We start from the raw sequence: 17,481 nt of genomic DNA on the forward strand, positions 1-17,481 counted from the left end.
TGCTGATACACCCTTGCCTGATACGCCTTTTTTGTCCACCACCTCCTTTCTCTGCTAAGCAAACTCATTCTCAAATGTCATCATTCTGAAACTTTTACTGACTATTGGAAGCAGTTAGTCATAGCTTTTCTGTTCTTCCACAACCTTCTGTTCCTATCTATATTTTAGCACATAGCACACTGCATTGTTAAGCTCTGTTTATATATATCTGCCACTTCTGATATGCTGTGAAATCCTGAAGAATAAAGATTGTCTTCTTTCTTCCTTTCTGTCTTTTCCATACCCAGCACCTGGAGCATTTGCTGGCATATTAACCAATACTGAACGAATCATTACAATTAAAATCAGTCTTGCAAAAAGCTTCCTTTATATACAAGGAAACCAAAGGCAAGAAGTTTTCAGTACATCTCCATGCCCTTCCTAGCACATGATAATTGCTAATATTAGGCAGTATAAAAAGATTTATTTTAACTAGTGTTTAACAGGAAATGGTTAGCTATCTAGGCTTTCATCAGAGCAAGATATGGGCAGGTAAGGCAGTCTTCTTTCTAGGTTGTGATGCCTTATATCTATTTTCCAGTTTCCTCAAGCCTTGACTATCCTATTACTCCAAAATGCCTGCCTAGAACATTCCTGTTAAAAGCTCTTCTGTGTACTTATCCAAGCCCCAGTTTTTAACTACTTTTCTAATGTACGCCCTGTTTCTCCTGGGCTTCAGGGACCTTCTAACTACCTGTTACAATGTCTCAACTCTGTTTAGGCACTAAAATATCTTCTCAGCTTCAGTGTCTTAAGATTATTATTATTATTTTTATTTTTGAGAGAGAGAGAAAGAGAAAGTGCACACATATTTGGAGGGGGGACGGGCAGTGGGGGGGAGGGAGAGAGAGAATCTTAAGCAGACTCCAAGCTCAGCATGGAGCCCTGACGTGGGGCTCGAACTCACGACCCTGAGATCATGACCTGAGCCAAAATCAGGAGTCGGACACTTAACCAAATGAGCCACCCGGGCGCCCCTTAAGATTTTTTTTAAAACATTTAGGGTCATTATGAATTTTCCTAATCCCAGGAATAAAAATCTCTTTTCAAGGTACTAACTTAGCTTCTACTCCTTTGCTTCGATTTCATGATCAACCATACTTCAGTAAGTGCCTACCTTCTAAAACAATATCCCATACCTTTCCTTTATCTTTTAACACCTTAGTAAAACAGTTCTCTTCTGATAATACTCATTTAATCACTGCCTAAACATAATGGAATATAGTGGAAATCATACAGAATAATTTTATTTATTTATACATATTAATTTCAATTATTAATTTTTAATTGTGGTAAAGTACACATAACATAAAATTTATCATCTTAACATTTTTAAGTATGCATTTCAGTAGTGCTAAGTACATTTACATTGTTGTGCAACCCATCTCTAGAAGTCTTTTCATCTTGCAAAACTGAAATGCTACACCCATTAAACAAAAACCCCCATTCCCATCTCCTGACAGCCATCATTATACTTACTTTCTCTATTAATCTGACTCCTGAATTACTTCATGTAAGTGGAATCATACAGTATTTGTCTTTTTGTGACTGTCTTATTTTGTTTACCATCATGTCCCCAAGGTTCATCCATGCTACAGTATGTGTCAGAATTTCCTTTTTAATGCTGAATTAATAGTCCATTGTATGTACATACCACATTTTGTTTATTCACTCATCCACTGACAGACATTTGGTTTACCTCCATCTTTTGCTTATGTGAATAACACTGTTATAAACATGGGTGTACAAGTATCTTTTTGAAACCTTCCTTTTAACTTTTTGAGTATGTACCCCCAAAAAAGAATTGCTAGACACATAAAACATAAATATGTATTATATATATATCTCAAGATACAATTCATATACATTTATAATATACAGTTCAGTGGTTTTTAGTATATTTGCAGTTGTGAAACTATTATTACCACCATCAGTTTAGAACACTCATTTCTCCTAAACAAAACTCTACCCATAAACAATTACTCCTCATCTATAAACTGATGTCTCTCAAATTTATATCTCCAGCCTGTACCTGGAGATTCAGATTCAACTGCTTAACTATCTAATCAGCAAAACAAACTTGACATATCTGAAAATAAATCCCTGAACTTTCCCCACAAAACCTACTTTTCCCACAATATTCATATCTCATTTACACCTTCTTTCTTGCATACCCTACACTTAATCACTCAATAATTCTCTTGAACAAACCTTCAAAATATATCTAAAATCCAACCTTTTCTCAACACTTTGTCCACCACCACCTATTTCTGCCCTTACTTTCCTACAATCTATTCTCAACACAACAGCCACAGAGATCCTTTCTAAAGTAAGTCGGATCATGTCACTCCTCTACCTCAATTCCTCCACTGGCTCCCTACTTCTCTCTGCCTAAAAGCCAAAGTCGTTCCAACGGCCCACAAGGCCTTGATGTGGTATGGTTCACTGTTAACCTCTGTGACATCATCTCCCTCCAGCCTCTTCTTTGTTTTGCATACTTTAGTCACACTAGTCTACTTGTTGCTTCTCTGAATAAACCATGCACCCTCCCATCCTTGCACTTGTAGCTCCCTGTCTGGAATGTTCTTTCCCCAGATGCATGATTCATCCCCTCACCTCATTCAGATCTTAGCTTAAATACCACTACCTCTCTATTTAAATTTGCAACATATCTCATTCATCCTGCACACTTCCCTATCCTCTTTGCCTATTTTCTCTCCAAAGCTTTTATTACCACATAATTTTATGTCTGATCCTACAACTTATGATTCTTCTTTCAATTTTAAAAATATTAAAAAGATGGAGAATTGAGAATCATATATTTTTTTCAAACAGACTAATGCTATACGTATTGCTATGGAAGGTGATTTTTTCCCACTCAAATTATGATTTCCCCTTCAGTACCAACAATTATTTTATTGAAAAAGTCAAGTATCATATTCTTTCTAAAACAGTTTTAAACATTTCTTCCATTTAGGTCGCTTTTACATTACCTTGCCGATTAACTTCATTTTGAAGTAGCTCTTCCATTGCCTCCTCCTCAGCAATATCTAATGGTGTGTCTCCTTCACTGTTGACAGCTCCTACATGTGCTCCCTGACCAATCAAAAATCTGTAAAATGAAAGGGAAAACAGTTAAGAAATGACGGTATCATTAAGACTAAAGGCATAACAAATGAGATAACTCCTACATAAGAGCAACACTAAAAACCAAGGATAGATGCATTAATTTGTTTTAAAAAAGTAGAGCATGTTTTTTTATTTTAATTTATATTTCCTAATTTTTCTATAATGTACATACATTGCCTTACTAATACAAAAATGTTATTTAATGATAATTAGAAAGTCTTTCATAGGATCATTTCAGACTGTCCCCACTAAATTTTTCATTACCTCCATACTGATTGGTTTCCTAACTGATCTCCATGCTCCCAGTCTCATGCCATATATGATAGTTCTTTTTTTTTTAAGATTTATTTATTTATTTATTTGAGAGAGAGAGAGAGAGAGAGAGGGAGAGAATGTGCGTGTGGGGTACAGAGGGAGAGAGAGAATCCACTGAGCATGGGCCCAACATGGGGCTCAATCCCAGGACCCTGAGATCATAACCTGAGCCGAAATCAAAAGTCAGACGCTCAACTGACTGAGCCACCCAGGTGCCCCATATGCAATAGTTCTTAACCTGGGGTTGATGGGACTAAAGTCAGAAGGTCAATCAACTGATGCAGATATCTTAAAATACTGTTTATGATCATCACTGTTTTGAAATTAAAGTAATTGTTAAATGAACCTTTAGGTCTCTTTAATGTGTTACTAAAGAAGCACATATGTAACTATATCATAAATGTGTTTTTCTAATGTTCTGAAAATGAAACCTAATAGAACTGGTTTTTGGTGTACTTTGTATTTTATTTTATATATCCAAAATACAATCCTGAGAAAGTATCCACATGCTTCATCAAACCTGACAAAGTGATCCAGATACAAAAAGGTTAGGAATCTCTTTCACTGTATCAACTATACATCTCCCAGAATCTCCCATTTTAAATGACTGGAGTCAATTTCCCACTTAAAAATCTTTGCATGGTTGTACCATTCTAAGAGAAAATATACATGGCCCTCAATGAGCTGGTTTTGTCTTCTTTTTCAGCCTCATTTCTCTTCTGTCTTGTATCACACTTTAGGCCCCAACAATAGAGAACTACGCTTATAGTGCCAGAACTAACCCATGCTCCTTCGGCATTCCTGATTTTACTTTTGTATATGTAAAGAATGGGCTTTTTTCCTCTATGTCCCTAACCAACTTAACTCTTATTTATATATTTTTATGGACTACACAGAAATATTCTCATTATAAAAATAGTAAAAATGTCCAGTTTAAAAAAAGAAAAAAACAAGAACACCTTTATACCTCTTCTTCTACTATTATGTTCCCTCCCCAGAGATAAACATTACGAACAGTATCTTCCTAGTAACTTTGCTATGAATTTCTATGTATGTATATAAACATATGTACACAGTCACTTTTGAGGTTCTTTTTGTGAAACAAAAATTAATGAGATTGTTTTCAATGTACAGGAATGCAATGCATTATAATAGTTGAAAGATATTCCACAGTATGGCTGAATCATACTTTTATTTCATACTATCCTTCTAATGGACATGTTCTTAAATGGACAACTGACATTATCAATCTTTAAAAATTTTCCCAACATGATGGGGATAAAACTTTATTTCCTGATCACACAAGAGGTTGAAAATATTTGGATATGTTTACTGGCATTTGTATTTTCTCCTCTTGTGAACTTATTTACATCTTTTGCTGGTACTTCGAATGTGTTCATTAATTTAACAAATACTTAGGGAATGTTTTTATGGACTGCATGTTTGTATCCCCAAATTTCATGTTGAAATCCTAACCTCCAATGTGATGGGTATTAGGGGGTGGGACTTTTGGTAAATAATTAGGCTTAGATGAAATCATGAGGGTGATGCACCCATGATGGGATTACTGTTCTTAGAGAAGAAGAAGAGACTAGAGCTGTCTTTCTGCCATAAGGGGCACAGCAAGATGGCAGCTATCTGCAAGTCAGGAAAAGGGCCCTCACCAGACACAGAATTGGCCAGCACCTTGGTCCTTTAATTCCTGAGTCTCCAGAACTATGAGAAACAAATGCCTATTGTTTAAGTCACTCAGTTTATGGTATTTTGTTATCCCAGTCAAAGCTAAGACAGGTATCTAGTATGTACCTAGTACTAGGTTATATGCCAGGAATACAATGGTAAGCAAAACAAACACAGACATTTCCCTCCAAGAGCTTACAGTCTAGTAAAAGAGTTAGATTATTCAAAGAGTTAAGATTATTGTAAAATTTGGTAAGTCTTATGACAGAATTTTGGGGTCTCTACGAGTGAATAATAGGATAATCTAATTCAGTTAGGTCAGGAAAGGATTCTCTGAAGAATATATAGGTACTAACAAAGACAATGGAAATAAAGTGTGTTTCAGGTAAGAGAGAACAAAAGGTACCATATACCCTGTGACAGTAAGTATGTATGGCCTACAAGGGCCTGGTTCATTTTCCTGAAAGAACTGATCAATCTCTATGTGTATCTGTCTTACACACACACACACACACACACACACACACGGTGTCTATTTTCCAAGATGTTATATGATCAGGAATATGTTTCAAAAAGATCACTTTGTGCAGTACGGAAAATAGAAAGAATGAAAGTAGGAAGATCAGTTAAGGAGCTACTGCAGTAGTAAAAAAAAAAAAAAATTAGGTTGTAAGCTTGAATTTTATGGAAGAAATGGATGAATTCCAAAGATACCCAAGAGGATACTGGGAGATCAGCTGGATATGAGAAGTGAGGGTGAGGAAGGTGTCGAGGATAAATTGAAGTTCTTGACTTGTATGATGTGATAGATGAATGGTGGTACTCATGAATGATATAGAGAAAATGAAGTTATTTCCTACATCTGACTAACAGCTATGTGACAAATATTTCTTCACACTGTAACTGAATTAAAAAAAAAAAAAACTTTTCAGGGCGCCTGGGTGGTGCAATGGGTTAAGTGGCCAACTCTTGGTTTTGGCTTGGGTTGTGATCTCAGGGTCGTGGGATCGAGCTCCACATCGGACTCTGCTCAGTGCCGTCTGCTTAAGACTTTCTCTCCCTCTCCCCCCCTCAAATAAATAAATAAATCTTTAAAAAACAAAAACAGACACAAAAAACTTTTCTTACAGTATTTTGTATCTTACTAAGTTTAAAGGTTGTATAAAGGCAGGTCTGTCAATCTTTTGCTTTAAGAAGGCTTTTAGCATCCTATTACATGTATCTATGTGGAGATGTAACTTTTACAGACACATACATGGAGAAGAATAAAAGAATATACACTATAAAGTTAACAGTGATTATCTATTATCTCTAAGTGGTAATTAGAAGGGATTTTTATTAGTAGTTTTACTGGGGGGGATTTTTTGTTATCCAAATTTTCTGTAGAAAGTTTATTTTGTATATGTGTGTCAGACCACAAAAATGGCTACCATACCATTCTGCAGCCTGATGCTTTTACACTACACTTAATAATACATTATAAACATTTCTCCCTATATAAGGTAATATTTCATTTTTATGATCTTCATGGGACTTCTACAAAAAGAAGTCATACTTGAATTGAGGCAACTTTTTCTGTTTCAGAGTTTTAAAAAATGTAATATAAAACTAAATGAGAACATTTACATACTACAAATAAATAAATGAGTCTGGAGCAAAACAGAAAAAAAAGATGTAAGTAGCATAATAAACTGTGCTATGCTCCAGGAGAATATGTAAATAATCTGCTATGCAAAATATCAACCAATTAGCCATATTTATATGAAACCACTTCTGTTTTGCTTAGGTAGAAATCACTCATAGGATATAAAGACTGAGAATAAAAGGAGTACTTCAGAGTAGCTCCAGTGCTTGCAGCAGGGGGAACTACATGGGAAGCAGAGTCTCAAGGAAATACCAGGTCAAAGCCAAATACAGACAATCCAAAATTTTTATAAACAGGAAGGATGTTAAGAGAAACTAACAAGAGTAAAGTTCCAAAACTACTGGCAGGAAACAGAGCCTGGAGCAATTCCTGAGCCAAAAGTTAAGGTATATGTATGTACTCATATAATTCACAAAAATCACCTGCACTCCAGGACTATCATTTGCAAATATAAATTTTTAAAAAAGATACATAAAAATAAAGAAATAAAGTCCCATGGCATTAATTCTTAGCTACAATGAATAATCTCAAAAAACCATTCAAAGATTGGTTGTCTGAAAAAAAGCACAAATGTCTGACTTCTGTAGACTTTGAGTTAGGCTCTCAACTCTGCCTCTTGACAGCTGTGTGACATTCATTAGAACACTGGAAGCCCAGTCTACAGGAAAATTACAGGGCTATGTGAAGTTTCAATAAGTTAATGCCTAAAAATAAAATTCTACCTTTTATCCCATCATGCAAAATCATCACATTTAGAAAGCAATGTTTAAGATAATGTGAAATAAAATAGTACAGACTATCTGGAATACCAGAAATTGACTCTGAGGGGTCCTCCAGATACTGAAAACAGATGGCTATATTTCCTTCAGAACAAAAAAAGCTAGGATATTATAAGCAGCTCATGTGACTGCTAATTAGGAAACATATTTATTTTAAGATTTCTTGGAAAGAAAAAAGCAAAGATTTCACATAGAATATCCCAAGTTGAAAGTCAGAAGATTGGGCCATTTCTCACATGAGTAGTTTTTTTTTTTTTGTATGCTTTAGAGTTGTTGTTGTTGTTTTTAGCAGGGTTTTATCGCCTTAACAATGGTTAATGATTTCAAGTGATACAAATGAGGCCAACATAGGAGATGCCTATAAATGATGAAATTCTTTATAAATTGTAGAAATGAAAAATGTTAAACCACTAGGTTTATTGAGATTTGTAATTATCTAGCACCTTGAATCAATAAATAATTTTGGATAAATTAACTGACCTCAAAATCAAGACATGATCCAAATGGACTTTTACAAAATTATTTGCACATGCCCTAATTTAAAAATCTGACAAAAGGTGTAAAGTTCTTAACCAAGTTATTGGTTGCAACTTGGATATGGTATATTAGATAAGTTTGCAGAATTATTCAATGTTTGAATTTGGAAGACAAATTTTGACAGTCTCTATTGTCTTGGATTATGAGTTTTGTCAAAAACCAATCCATAGAAGAGATTATGAGAAAGGGAAATAGTTTTCACTTAAAAAATTTGATCCTTTAATTAAAATTGTCTTTAAAGTAGAAGCTAATGAGAACACAATGATCAAAGAGACAAGGAAGAAGAAATTCCATCAGCAAGAGCTGAATATATTTAGTGTCCAAATTTAATGTATACTGACTTTTTTAATTCACTGTAATAAAACTAGTATCAAGAAGTCATTATAACCAATACACGAACTTTCATGTACTCAATACATGAATCTTTAAAAACTAGAAAGTCAGTACAGCTTTAAAAAAGGAAATTCTGTCACACAGATGAACCTCAAGGTCACTGTGCTAAGCAATATACGATAGTTACAAAAGGACAAATACTGTATGATTCCACTCATATGAAGTATCTAAAGGTATCAAAATCATAGAAACAGTAAAAATAGAAAGCTGGTTACCAACGGCTGAGGGTAGAGGAGAGGGGAAATTAGTGTTTAGCGCATAGAGTTTCAGTATTACAAGATGAAAAATTCTAGAGATCTGCACAACAACGTGAATATATTTGACACTGCCACTATACACTTAAAAATGGTTAAAATGGTAAATTTAGTATTATGTGATTTTATAATAATTTTTTTTAATCAGAAAGTCAGAAGAATACCACTGAATAGTTGTTTCTTGAAAATCAAAATGAGTTCCTCAAAGCCATATAATGACACAGAAGTATGAACTACCTGAACTTTTCAAAGATGGGTAAGTAGAACATTACACTATTAACTTAAGAAATATATGCTATTTTCTTTTGGTAGTCTCTGAGCAACAAAAACCTTAAAATAAGTATAAACAACCTTATGCATCTTCAGCGGGAACGCACTTTGCTATTTCATTCTTGAAGTTCTATACCATGATGAAAAATAGTTGAAAACAGCTGTAAGAATCCAAACAACAGCTCTGATGTGGAACCTTTGAAAAGTTTTATTAAAAACAGCAGTTCTTCATTCAGCACTTGATAAACGTTATGCCACTTTCTTCTGGTCTCTATGGTTTCTAATGAGAAATCTGTTGTCATTCAAATTTCCCTCCTTAAAATACAGTTTCTTTCTCACTGTTTTCAAGACTTTTGTCTTTAGTTTTCAGAGGTTTGTATATGAGATGTCTTGGTGTGGAGGGCTTTGTTTTATCCTGTTTGGAATTTGCTAGGCTTTTTGAATGTGTAGGTTGGTATCATTTGCCAACCACCTATCATTTCATTAAATACTTCTCCAGCCATGTCTTTCTTCCTTCTTTTCTGGGACTCTAATGGTACAAATGTTAGCTCTTTGTTATAGCCCCACAAGTCTCTGAAGGTCTACTCATTTTATTTTAGTCTATTTCCTCTCTGTTGCTAAGATTTGGTAATTTCCATTGATCTATTTTTCAGTTGACTAATTCTTTCTTCTATCCCCTCCATTCTACTCAAGTCTACCCATTTTTATTTTGGTTATTAGATTTTTCAGGTCATTCCCATTTGATTCTTCTTAATATCTTCTATTTCTTTGCAGACTTTCTTTTTGCTGAGCCTTAATTTTTTCATTTGTTTCAAGCATGCTCATATAATTGCTTGTTGAAACATGTTTATGATAGCTGCTCTATAATCTGTCAGATAATATTAAGAGTAGTATCTGTCAGTTCCATGTTGGTCTCTACTGGTTGTCTTCTTTCATTCAATTTGGGAATTTCCTTGGTATGACAACTGATTTTTAATTGAAATCTAGACACTTTGAGTATTATGTTAAAGGACTCTAGATCTTGCTTAAACCTTCCAAGTTAGCGGGCTTTGTTTGGCTCCGCTGTAGCAGAGGAAGCTGTGGAGGTGCCACTTCATTACCACAAGGTGGGGGCAGAAGTCTCTGACACCAGAGATGGGGTGGTGGCTCCCTGTTACTTCTAGCTTACCACCAAGCCTTCACTGATATCTCCCTGAATGAGAAGGGTATGAGTGCTTCATTACTACTTCCCATGTGGCCTCCACTGACAATAAGGGGAGGGAGGTAGGCATCTTTAGTGGTAGGTGGTGGTGAAAGTATTCACTCCCCACTAGGCCTCTTCTGACATACCCAAGGGAAGAGGAGTAGGAGCTGGTTAGTATCTACTACAGGTGTGGGGGGGGCTAGTTAACCATTTGATGGGGATTAAAGTCTTGGCTAGCTCTGGTCTAATCTGACATCAGTGCAGGACTGTTGGTGCACCTCAATATAGCCTGGGAAGGGTGGACGTCTACACTCCCTACATAGTCTTCGCTGGTGAGGGCATGGGTGAGACTAAGGTTTTTTTCCTGTGGACTTTGCCTGGTTAAATAGAGTGGTTATTATTATTTTGAAGTTTTCTGTCTTGCTAGGGTGCCCCTCTCCCAGTACTTGGCTAAAAAGATTAGGCTTTTGTTGGGACTTTTTCTTTTTTTGGTGTGCCCATTTGTGCTTTTTGGATTATCAGTGCTTTCAGTTCAAAGATACTATGAGGCAAAAAAGAAAAGCTAGGAAACTCACTCCTGTGGGTCTTATGCTGCCTAGCCATCATGCCCTCTTTCTACCTCTCAGAATCTTATGTTATATATATAACATTCAGGGTTTTTAGTAGTTCTTAGCAGGAAGAATAGGGAAAACCATGTCTACTCTATCTTCCCAGAAGCAGAAATTCTCTCTTTTTTAATTGTCAAATTTCAATGCGTAGAACATTAGCAATTTTAACCTTAATTTTTTTAAATTTGTCAAGACTCTAAAGGCAAAAGTATTATCTTCATATATAAATCATGTTGTTAGTCCAACTGTTAGTCCTGATACCTTGCCAAATACTTTGCTTAATTTCTGACATCAGAGTTCCACAATTATGTCACAGATATAATTAATTATGCCAATAGCAAAGACCAGGCTAATACTTGTGAGAGAAATGAATCTATCTGTGAAACTGGAGTCTATTTTCCAGTTGTCTAGGAACCTGGATTATCATTTGTAAAAAAAAAAAACAGACAGACAAATTCAAAATGTGGGAAAGTATTTAAATTCCTCTATTCTCTTTGTAAAGCCACCTTTTAAATATAGGAAATCCTCAAGGTTCTGTCTTTAGCATTTCCTGTTTCTCTCAATTACCCCCCCGAACAGTGACTCTATACTTCTTTGATGATGCACTAACTCCTGAAAAGGCATATTTGTTTATTAAAATCAATTATATGCACTACTGTCTTACTTTATTACTGCAACTTTCAATTCCCAGAGGCAAAAATCCTACTCATTATGCAACAATTCTAAAATGTACATTTCCCTCACATTTTAAAATCATGGAAATCTTCTACAATCAATGAATGTTACAATCCATGATGCCTTACAATGGCTACTGGCCAGGTGGCAAACACAACATGGTTGTGATTATCTGTCCTCATGTGACCTCAGTCACAGCTACTCATACTGTTTTCACTTCAGTCAACTTATGTGCATTGTTGGTACCTTATTTGTTGAACTTAAAATGTCTTCCTGGATGTCGTCTGAAATTTTTTGTCAATACTTTCCGGTAAGATCAAGAAAGCATCAAAATCAAAACTTGTAGAATGCATACCAATGCCTTAAAATAAAATTCCAAAGGCAATAAGAGAACATTCTTTAGTAATGTTGCATCAATGACACTCTAAATTGCACAGAAAATAATACTGTGTGAAAAAATCTAGGTGATTAAACACACACACAAACACACACACAGTATCACAGTTTCATTTTCTTAACCTTTTTTAAGTTGATATGCAAAATAATGACACTGTGTTACAACAAGGGCATGATAAACTTCATGAAATCCAATATATGCCTTATAAACACACCCAATATATTCCTGGCTTCCTACAGCACCATTTCCATTAACATCTCAAATAGGGCCTATTTTTTTTTTTTTTTGAAAGATTTTATTTATTTATTTCAGATAGAGCGAGAGAGCACAAGCAGCGGGGGAGAAGGAGAAGGGGAAGCAGGCTCCCTGCTGAGCAGGGAGCCCAATGCAGGGTTCAATCCCAGGACCCCGGGGTTTCATGACCTGAGCCAAAGGTAGACGCGTAACTGATTGAGCTACGCAGGCACCCTCAAGTAGGCGTATTTAAAACCACATTCCACTATGGTCTCTTCTCTGCTTCCCCCTGGTCTTGCTCTTTAGGTCTCTTAGTAAGTTTAAAGGCATCATTTTGCTAATTACAAAGGTTAGACAAGGAGGCAGAACAGTGTACTGGTTTAAAGTACAGACTTGAAAAGTTAGACTGACTAGGTTCACAACCCAGTTCTGCCACTTACTGTGTGTGATTACTCCCTGACTCAAGTTTCCTCATCTATAAAAGAAGAATTATCATACAGGTCTACCATCACTCACCCAAACCCAAACTTCAAAATTTTTCATATTTCAGAAAGATAACATTGCAGATTATGTAAAACCCCCACTGAATCTGAGGCAGCACTTTATAACCAAACACATTAATATTTCTGCAAAAAATAAAGATACAGTAAATGGGATCAACAAAGACTATAAATAGCCTCGTATCAGTTTAGGTCATGGTTTGCTGCCAAATGAGCCTACACCCAAATTTACAATTAGTTTGTCATTTTTCCAAGTTTTTGGGGTTTGTAACTGTGCATATAGGCCTGTGGGGTGGTGGTAGCAACATATTTTCATGTGATTGTTAGGATGACTGAAATTATATAAAGGACTGAGAGCAGTGACTAACACATATTAAACACTCATGAACATTAGCTATTATCAGGCATTATCACCACCTTTGATTTTTCCTCCTACCTCACTACCTAGATCCAGTGAATCACAACCAAGCCTTATCAATTCTATTTTCCAACTTCTCTCAGATCTGCCCCACTTCCAATTTCACTGCCATTGCCCTAGCTCTCTTGTCCAAGAATACTAATCTGTGAAGAATAGTCTTCCTAAAATACAGAATGAGGATCATCATGTCCCTAAAAATGAATCACCACCATAAAGGTCAAACTTATAGCAAGGCATACAAATTCCTCTATGCTGTAGACTCAGTTCATTTTCCTAACTGGATCTGCTACTCTCCATATACCACTAACACTCTTCTTCCTTAAAAACTACGGCTCCTGGGGCACCTGGGTGGCTCAGGCATTAGGCGTCTGCCTTCAGCTCAGGTCATGGTCCCAGGGTCCTGGGATCGAGCTCCACATCGGGCTCCCTGCTCCGCGGTAAGCCTGCTTCTCCCTCTCCCACTCCCCCTGCTTGTGTTCCCTCTCTCGCTGTGTCTCTGTCAAATAAATAAATAAAATCTTAAAACAAAACAAAACAAAACAAAACACTACAGCTCCAAAAAACTACTTTTATCCAATGGAATCAGAACCAGTATTTGCTTGGTTAACCAGAAAAGCTGATAAAAATAGGGAATCATAAAACATAATATATATATGAAAATAATTAAATATAAGTAAGATCATTATTTCAACATTGAAGATACTAGAGAATGTCTCCAATGACTTAAACCTATGCTACCTTTCTTGCATAAACCACACTCATAATGCATTTCCTAAGACTTCCAAGTGTCATTAAAATGAAGCAAAAACTTGGAAGTCAACAGGAGAGCAGAGTACACAATCCCTCTAGGTCTTTTACTTTCAACCTTTCACTTATCACAACCACATCTACTTAAATAGCAATTATATATATATATATATATATATATATATATATATATATGATTATTTACTTTAGAGAGAGTGAGTGCAAGCAGGGGAAGGGACAGAGGGAGAGGAGAGAGAGAATATCAAGCAGACTCCCTTCTGAGAGTGGAGCCCCATGCAGGGCTCAATCTCACAACCCTGAGATCATGACCTGAGACTAAATCAAGAGTCGGACACTCAACTGACTGAGCCACCCAGGCACCCCATCAGCAATTATATTTTTAAGGCCTTGCCTTTATCAAGTCTTTCAAAGTATTTAACTTTGTTACAATAGTAATTTTCTTTCTTATACACATTTCATCAGTTTTGGACTATCTAATTAAATAACAACAAGTTCAGAACACACAATAATTTTTGGTAGGCTTGTAAATCAATCGGTGAAACAGAAGTGAGTAAGCTTAGTAGAAGGAGCCTATGTGCTGCAATGTTCAGTTTTAACAACTTTATGGGAATCAGTCATTATATTTTAACAAAGCAAATGTTATTTAATACAGTGGAGGCCAGTTAAAAGAGCTTTACCATATATTATTTCTCATTCATGCATAACATGACTTTGTTCAGATAGCTCCCAACTCTCACAGGCATAAACCCTGCTCACTGTTTAAGATAACAGTTAATGTCATCTCCTCTAGGATCGTTCTCTGGCCTAATCAAAATCAATCACTTCAGTGTTCCTTGTACATTTCTTGGTCCATTTATTCTATGTAACTAACTTCACATGTATCTGTAAGTTTGAGATTAGGAACGGAGTTGTAGCCATTATTATATCTCACAATGCCTAACGCTACTGTAGGAGATAGTTGTGATATAACAAAAAGAACATCAGAATTTAAGTCCTGAGAATGAAGGTTCAGTTCTGATTGTAAAATGGAAGTAACAGTGAACATTCCCATAGTGTTCTTTAAAAAAGCAGTAAGAATGTATATGAGAAAATGATCTTTATAGTTTTAAGCAAACACACCTCATTATTATTATTATAGTAAGATATTAAGTATCTCTTATATAAAATTTTAATATTTGCCTAGGATCCTAGACTTAGTTTCGCCTTCTGAGATTCCTAATCAAAATACACAGTCTGCTTTAGACAAATAAAGTATCATTCCTGATAAGAAATATGTAAATAAAACCAAAATTCATGGATTTGCCAACTTTTCTTGAAGCTCAAACATCCACATATCAAAGTAGGTACAACATATGACTACTTTACTATCCTCTGCTCCTCTCATCACACCAGATGACATAATTTTCTTTATAATCAGGAGAACCAAGAGCTTAGCTATTTTTCACTAAAAGTAATGACCAAATACAGTTATTCTGAATAATATCAACTTAGCTAACATTTACTAAATACTAAATATGCTGTGTATTGTGCCAAGTGTCTTATATACATTATCTAATCTTCAAAATAATCTTATAGAATAGGGAGATGAGGAAACAGAGGTTTAGAGAAGCTGCCAATCTGCCTAAAGTTAATAGCAATTCTGGCTTTTACTCTGAAATGCATTATGAATCCACTGGAAGGATTTGAATAAAAATGTGATGTTATCCCACTTGTAATATTTTAAATGGATCATCCTGGCTGCTGTGTGGAAAACAGATGTGGGGAAGTGGGAAGAGGATGGTTATAATTAGAATTGTTGCAACTATAATAATTCCAGTGAAAAACAACAGTGTCCAGGATCAGGAAGAAATTAAAGAGGTGATGAAAATAGTCAGATACTGGATATATTTTGAAGGGAAAGCCAAGAGAAATCTTGAGGATTATATTGGATGTTTATGGAATAAAGCTATAATGAGGAAGAAAAGCCAAGCCATAAATAAGCCACCACAAATATTTAAAAGTTATCATATGCTTAAATAGCTGATTCTTTAATGATCAAGTGACAAAGCTCATGAAACTTTTTCCATGTTGTAAATAAGACCATGAAAATGTCACTGAATGTAATCCTACTAGCATTTTTTTTTAAAGATTTTATTTATTTGAGAGAGTGAGCGAGAGAGAGCACAAGCCGGGGCCGGGGGTGGGGTGGGGGCAGAGGGAGAGGGAGAAGCAGACTCCCTGCTGAGCAGGGAACTCTATTGCAGGGCTCGATACCAGGACCCTGAGCCGAAGGCAGATACTTAACTGACCGAGCCACCCAGGTCCCCCCTACTAGCATTTTATAATGATATAAGGTCTTCAATAGTAGTGGCTTTGAAACAACTCCAAACACAAAGAAAAGTGCATTAAACGTACACATTAATCACTATTCCATCCTATGTACACTACATAATGCTAGCTTTATACAGGGCTAATTTTCTCTACTATTGAAAAATTTTGTGGCAAACACCAAAGCTACTCAAGATAAAAGCACTCCTAGGAGTGCCTCGGGGGCTCAGTTGGTTGATCTTCCAACTCTTGATTTTGGCTCAGTCATAACCTCAGGGTCATGGGATCAAGCCCATGGGCCCTGCTCAGCATTGAGTCTTCTTGGGATTCTTTCCTTCTTCTTTTCCCTCCCACACTGTGCCCCTTCCCCTGTTCACACATGTAGTTTCTCTTTCTCTCTCAAATAAATGAATAAAATCTTAAAAAAAAAAAAAAAAAAGGCACTCCTAAACATCTGCAGTAGAAACCTAAAAAAGAAAAGTGGTGATGAAATTAAAATATAAAAAGATATCAGAATAATAATCACATCAATAACCAAAACATTAATGAAACAAATTGTTTAAGTTTTATTATTCAAATACAAAATTTTTTCACATAAACATAAAAATTCCTATTATTTGCAAAAATGAAAAGACAATTCCAAGGCTAAAACTAGAGTTATTCAAATACACAGCATTCTTTGGTCAACCAAGGACAGGCTGAATAAACCACAATGACATACTATTCAATGGAGTACTAAAACCTAAATAGAACAATGAGAAATAGCTCTATATATCCCACTATATAATGATCTCCAGAATAGACTGTTGAGTGAAAAAAGCAAGTGAAGAAATATGTATATGGTATGGTATTCTATCATTTACCTACAAGGGAAAATATTTTCAGTGATACTTGTATTAAAAAACAAACTGGGATAAAATATAAAATTTCAAAATAGTGTAGAAGGAAAAAGGACAGAAGGGACTGCCATTAGAGCTCAGTATTTTATGTAAATTATAAAACAAAATTAAATTTAAAAAAGCAAACTCTAAAAAATAAATAAAATTAAACAATGAACCTAATAGTATATCTAGTTGGTGGCATAACCACACAGAAAAAAACTATTTCAAATGCTTTCAATACACAGTAATTTGATGGTATATCTGAAGTGGGATACCTTAAAGACCAAAAGAAATGCCCCCACACAAAACTTCAAACTGCTTTCAGTAATCATACTGTTATTGTTAGTGGTATTGTTGTTATAAGTAGTCTAATGTATGTGTAATATATAATGAAGCAAATTAGTAACCCTGTGTTATTTTAACACTACAATTCCTGGCAATGAAATAAAGGGAGAAAGGAAATATTGAT

General features: G+C 35.4%; 1 protein-coding gene across 2 annotated transcripts in view; it reads right to left on the reverse strand.

Moving 5' to 3' along the window:
- The window catches only part of PPP1R12A (protein phosphatase 1 regulatory subunit 12A), a 143,346-nt gene that overhangs the window by 73,407 nt on the left and 52,458 nt on the right, over positions 1–17,481 (reverse strand). For both annotated transcript variants that reach the window (XM_078076350.1, XM_078076351.1), the window contains one exon: positions 3,033–3,151. In XM_078076350.1, coding sequence (XP_077932476.1) covers positions 3,033–3,151 — 119 coding nt within the window. The remainder of the gene's footprint in view (positions 1–3,032; positions 3,152–17,481) is intronic.

Source organism: Halichoerus grypus, chromosome 6, assembly GCF_964656455.1.
Source record: "Halichoerus grypus chromosome 6, mHalGry1.hap1.1, whole genome shotgun sequence".
Lineage (NCBI taxonomy): Eukaryota > Metazoa > Chordata > Mammalia > Carnivora > Phocidae > Halichoerus > Halichoerus grypus.